The 6,565-nt window shown below is 43.2% G+C and overlaps 1 protein-coding gene across 1 annotated transcript in view; it reads right to left on the bottom strand.

The window, feature by feature from the left end:
• Nucleotides 1-4,195: 4,195 nt before the first annotated feature.
• LOC107499576 (spermatogenesis-associated protein 31D4-like) overlaps nt 4,196-6,565 on the bottom strand; it is a 124,121-nt gene continuing 121,751 nt past the window's right edge. Inside the window, exon 8 of the mRNA XM_036239508.1 lies at nt 4,196-4,431. Within this exon, the coding sequence (XP_036095401.1) occupies nt 4,196-4,431 (236 nt within the window). The remainder of the gene's footprint in view (nt 4,432-6,565) is intronic.

Raw genomic sequence — 6,565 nt, 5'->3', positions numbered from 1 at the left:
CACCAGGAAGGATACTGCACCTGCAGAGGCACCCTCTGAAGGAACCAGGGACCCTAGGCTTACACAGGCGCTCCCTAGCCCATGGTTCCAGTCTTGGGAAGAGAAGTCCCCACAAAATCTGACTAAAAAAAATCAGTGGGGATACTGGCCATTTAGGAGAGATGGAAGGAACCTAACAATCTAAGCATCTCTCTTAACTGGCCCCTACAGACTCACTCGCTTGCAGACACTCACCTTGGGCTCTGGTGGAGGGTCAGCAGCTTGGGAGATGCAAGAGACATGTGTGGAAAGACTGAATCGTGTGGCGCTGGAGCAAGGGCTGGAGGGACAGCGCCAGTGCTCCTTTGTTGAGACCCCCTCTGGGGAAGACTACAGGGTACCATCTTGCCTATGTTGAACCCACCCCACACATGGCCAGTTCTGAGGGTCACTGGCCCGGTGAAATCAGCCTGCCCTACACTGCATGTCGCTGAGACCCCACCCCACCTAACTCACAAATTGCCTGCAGCCAGCTGTTTGCCAGGCAGCCAGATCCATCCTGCACCTTCCCTGGGCCACGTATTGATGGGCAGGCAGCAGCCCTCAGTTTGCCACTGCCCGCCCACAGCCTGAATATTACGCGGGAGACTTTCAGTGGTGGGCCACTGATGCCAGCCTGAATTGCAGTGTCTCTTGGGTGGATTGCTGGGGTCTGCGGGCCCACAGTGGATGGCGGCTGGCCTTGCTATAATATGTGACTTTTGTGGGAGTCTATGGGCTCAGCAATGACCAGACAAAATTGGCTCACTCCACCCCATATCTCCCTCAGACCCCACAACACATAACTCACAAATTGCCTGTGGTGGGCCCATTGCTAGGCAGCCAGCGCCACCCTGTGCTTTCCCTGGGCAGGGAATTCAGCAGCAAATGACAGTCCTCAGGTTGTGTGGCCCACATGTGGCCCATGCATCCTGGGAAAGACTTTCAATGGTGGACCACAAGCCAAGTCCCAAGCTATAGTATTTTATGAACAGATCTTGGGTGTCTGTGGGCCTGAGGCAGGCAGCAGCTGGCCTTGCTGCAATGTGAGACTTTTACAGGAAGCGCAGATTCGGCACTGGAACAAAACCTGATTCTGCATTGGCTGGGTGAAATCTTCACGCTTTAACCCAGTGACTCCCTGGGTCCCAGCCCCACCTAACTCCTATACCAACTAAAGGCTCTTATAGTTGCAGAGACTTATGGGCAACTGGCAGACAGTCTCAGGCCTTGAGGTACACTGGTCTTTCCGCTGAGTCGCTGCAGGCTGGGGACTGGGGGTAACCATAACCGACCATGGCTTACAGCATGGTCTCTCCCACTTGCCTCTGGATCCAGCACAGGCAGCAACCACTTGCGGATTGCTTTGTAGCTCCTACCAGTAGCCCCAAACAATAAAAGGCAGTGACTGACCTTAGCCTACATTGGAGCCTCTCCTAAGAGGCCCCAGAACCAATACACCTGGAGGCCAGCATCAGACCACAAAAGAGCACCACGAGTAGCCCCATAAGGGGCACACCCAAAGGGTGGTCTCAACAGATATACGAGCCTGCCAGAGCTAATCCTATTTCATGGGGTCAGCCCCCAAACAGCAGCTCATACCCTGTGGGTGTGGCCAAGCCCCATAGCCAGTCAGCCTGAGAGTCAATCCCATCCAATGACATGTTAACAGCAATCAATATTTAGCTACAATAGGAGAACAAACACAACCACAAAAGGAACATGCCCAGAGCCCCTGGCACAGATGACCAGGGAGACTGTGCCACTGGGCCACACAGAATACCAACCACAGAAGGCCATCTGGCCAAGGCTGGGTGATAATAATAAATCTTCCTAATACATAGAAATGAAAACAAAGAAGCGACTAAAATAAGAAAGCAAAGAAACATGCTACAAATGAAATAACAGGAGAAAACTCCAGAAAAAAAAAACTAAACAAAATGGAGGCAGCAACTTACTAGAGTCAGAGTTCAAAACACTGGTCATCGTGATGCTCAGTACACTTAAGGGGAGAATAGATGATCTTGGTGAGGACTTCAACAGAGAGATAGTAAGCATAAAAAAAGACAAAGAAACCATGAAAAAGAACGAGTCAGAAATTAAGAATACAAAAATTGAAATGAAGAATACACTAGAAGGGATCAACAGTAGATTAGATGAAGCAGAGGACTGAATCAGTGAGTTGAATGTCAAGGTAGAAGGAAACACTCATTTGGAACAGCAAAAAGAAAAAAGAATAAAGAAACTGAGGAAAGTTTAAGAGACCTCTGGGACAACATCAAATGTACCAACGTCTGCATCATAGGGGTACCAGAAGGAGAAGAGAAAGTGTAAGGGATTGAGAACCTATTTGAAGAAATAGTGACAGAAAACTTCCCTAACCTGGAGAAGGAAAAAGACATACAAGTCCAGGAAGTGCAAAGAATCCCAAACTGACCCACACCAGAACACATCATCATTAAAATAACAAAGGTTAAAGACAGAGAGAAAATCCTAAAAGCAGCAAAAGAAAGGCAGCTAGTCACTTACAAAGGTAATCCCATGAGAACATCAGCTGATTTTTCAACAGAAACTTTGTAGGCCTGAAGGGAGTAGCACAAAATATTCAAAATGATGAAAAACAAGAACGTACAACCAAGACTACACTATCCAGCAAGACAATCAATTAAAAGAAAAATCCAAAGGAATTCATCACCAACAAGCCAGAATTACAGGAAATATTAAGGAGACTTCTGTAAAAAGAAGAAGGATGTAAAAAACCAGAAATACAAGTAATAAAATGGCGATAACTATGTACCATTAATAATCATATTAAATGTAAATGGGATAGCAAAATGGACTAGAAAACAAGACCCATATATGCTGTCTACAACTGATCCCCTTTAGATCAAATGATACACACAATGTGAATATAGAAAAAAGTATTTCATGTAAATGAAAACTAAAAAAAAAGCTGAAGTAGCAATACTTTCATCAAAGAAAATAGACTTTAAAACAAAGGCTATAATAAGAGACAAAGAAGAGCATTACATAATGACAAAGAGATCAATATAACAAGAGAACTTAACCCAAGTAAACATATATACATCCAACACAGGAGCACCTAGAAATATAAAGCATTTATTGACTAATATAAGGGAGATATCAACAGTAATATACTCAGAGTAGGAAACTTTAACACCCCATTGACACCAATGGACAAATCTTCCAGATAGAAAATCAACAAGGAAACAGCAGTCCTAAATGACACACTAGACCAGATGGATTTAATTGATATTTTCAGAGCATTTCACCCCAGAACAGCAGAATATACCTTCCACCTTTTGACCTAGCAATTGCACTTCTGGATATTTATCCAAAGAAAACCAAAACGCTAGTTCGTGAAGATCTATGCACCCCTATTCACAATAGCCAAGATATGGAAGCAACCTAAGTGCCCGTCAAAAGTACATATATATGATGGACTATTACTCAGCCATAAAAAAAAAAATGAAATCTTATCATTTGCACTAATATGGATGGACCTAGAGGATATTATACTGAATAAGTCAGACAAAGATAAATACCATATGACTTCACTTGTATGCGGTATAGAAGGAACAAAAGAAACGAACAAACTAAACGAAAACAGACTCATAGATACAGAGAACAACCCGGTGATTGCCAGAGGGTAGGACTTGGGAGCTAGGTGTCCATCTGACCTGTGTGGGTACTTCCAAGGTGCTGAGCTCTCTGGAGGCTGGCAAGGTCCATGTGCTGACTTCTCGGGTGGTCTGGCCCATTTTTTAACATCAGCTCTTAACACCGTTCAAAGCTCTTCATTCCACTTCTCAGAGCAAACCTTGTTACTCAATATTAGTAGCTTCATAAATAATAGATGATAAATGAGGCTTAGGTTAGTGAAGCCTTCACAGTCACCAATATTGCTACTATTCTTATGACTATGATCACCACCCTGAAGTTTGGTAGAGTCCTCACCGTGAAGAAGGAGTTTGTCTGGCAAGCCGAATTCCATCGCCAGGTGCACTTCTCGCGAGGGTTGGGGGCTGAGAGCTCGCGAGACCTGGCCAGTGAGGGTAGAGGTGGCTAACGCAGGGAAGGATCCATCAGGCAGGGCAGGGGAGAGGTCACTTGGGATCCCAGAAACCTTACTGGCAACCTCTTTTTCAGTTAAATCTCAGCTCTTTTCTCCAGAACCGATGAAGGCAGGGTCCAGAAGCCTGAGGTGAGACCGCTCAGCATCTGCCGAGTGCTGCTGCTTGGGGAGCCAAAAGCCACCGTCACACAGACCCGCCATGGAACATGTCCCCTTTCTCCAAAGCATGTTGGGCGGGCCTTCTGCAAAGAAATCTCTCCCGTTGCTTATAGTTAGTTCCTTCTCCAGAGGTTTCCGAGCTTCACTAGGTATGCCGGCTGTGATGAAGTAAATATGTCTCGATCCTCTCAGAAGGTAGATACAGTTAACACTTGAACAAAGCTGGGGTAGGGCGCAGACCACCCGCGCAGTGGAAAATCCACGTAGAATTTAAGTCCGCCTTCTCCCTACGCAGATTTATCACTGTCAAACCTTGAACAAGGCTGGTTTGAACTGCCAGGGTCAATTGAATTTCGTGATTTAATCAAACTGTGATCAGTGGCACTGAGCAAGTCAAAAAACAAACAAACAAACAAAAACCACCCACGTCTAAATAAGTAGACCCTTGTAGTTCAAACCCATGTTGTTGATTATGGCAAAATTCCACAGAGTGTAGAAAGTATTGTGAATTGGAAAGCGAGGACAGATACCAGCTTGGGAGCATCAAGGAAAACATCCAGGGGAAACTTTCTGGATAATAGGAAGGAAAGAGGCAAGAAAGGATTGGGGTTCACTTATTGGTTTTGGTTTGTTGTTATTTTGGAGTTTTTAAGACAAAATGCTCTCATCTGATTACTTCTCATTCCCCTGTGGTGGTCCAGCCCATATGCTCACTGAGTGAGGAACGTGAAGAAGTACTTAGGCAAGAGAATTGACTAAGAAAACAATTATATAAGCTCCACCAAGACGGAGCTTTGTTTATTTCTTTCACTGGTATGTCCCAAGTGCTTAGAAGAGTGCCTGGTAATTTCTTTTTTCTTTTTTCTTTTTTTTTTTTAAGCAATGTCGGAATTTGTTTTGGTTGGAGAAGAGAATACCAGGGCCTTATCCCACATGGGAGAAGGAAAATTACTCAAATACAGCCCCTTCTAGCCAGCTTGTTTCATCTGAAGAGTGAAAAGAAAAGGAAAAAAGCTCATAAACACTTGTGGGCATTACAGCTCAGGGACACAGGCCCGGGAAAGGGCTGACTTAATCATATTCCCTCCCCCACCTTACCACTGCACCAATGGAGCTTCAGTATAGTAACAGGTACTAAGAACTGAAAGAAGGGTGAGGCATAGGCTCTAATTAAGGAGATTTAGGGAAACCTAAAAACACTGCAGGAGAGAAAAAACTACTAAAAGAAAATGAAGCCTACGACATATACAACAGTAGATATTAAACATGGTAAACACCTCACCAGAAAACATGAAACTTCATGCTAAAGGTCTATTTACTCCAGTTCCTGTTATATAATACATCATGTCTGGCTTTTAGGAAAAAATTACAAGGCATGCTAAAGATAAGAAAAAGCAGGCCGAGTAGACAAAAGCAAGCATCAGATCCACACTTAGATTTGACAGATTTTGGAATTATCATACATGGAATCCAAACTAAACACAATTAATAAGGGCTCTAATGGAAAAAGGAAACAACACACAAGATAAGGCATATAAACAGAGAGGGAAACCGAGAATCTAAAGGTAATGTTAGAAACCAAAAACACTGTAACAGAAACAGAATGCCCGACTTGGCTCATCTGTACAGTGTATACTGGCAAGGAAAGAATAAATGAAACTGACTATATGTAGTAGAAACTTTATAAAAAATGTGAAGAGAAAAAATTTTAAAAAATTTAAAAACCCAGAATATCCAGGAACTATGAAACAGTTTCAAAATTTGTTACATACATGTAGTTGGAATAACAAAAGGTGAAGAAAGCGAGAACAGAATGGAGGAAATATCTGAAGTAATAATGGCCAAGAATTTTTTTTAATTAGTGACATTACCCATAGATTATGGTGGCTCAGAGAACACCAAGCAGGATCAATACTAACAAAGTCTATACCTGGACATATAGTCAGACTCTAGGAAACAGGAAGATAAAATTTGGAAAGAATTTAGAGGAAAATGAGCACCCTCCCTCTTAAAAACAAAGAAGGATTATGGGCATCTGATCATAAACCATGCAAGCAAGCAGGGAGTAGAATGAAATATTTAGTATGGAAAGACAAAAGGAACACCAACGTAAAATTTTATATCTAGCGAAATCATCCTTCCAAGTGAAGGAGAAATAAAAACTCTCAGACAAATGAAAACTGAGGGAATTAATTAGCAGCATGACTAACTGGCAATAAATGTACCTGAGACCGCTTTCACTGCCTGGTGATATCCTTTTGGATCCCAATTACTCTGTGAAAGCCTGCTGTG

The sequence above is a fragment of the Rousettus aegyptiacus genome, unplaced genomic scaffold (genome assembly GCF_014176215.1).
Source record: "Rousettus aegyptiacus isolate mRouAeg1 unplaced genomic scaffold, mRouAeg1.p scaffold_m13_p_3, whole genome shotgun sequence".
NCBI lineage: Eukaryota > Metazoa > Chordata > Mammalia > Chiroptera > Pteropodidae > Rousettus > Rousettus aegyptiacus.
Note: the sequence above shows the minus strand (reverse complement) of the source record. Positions and strands in the feature narration are given on the sequence as shown.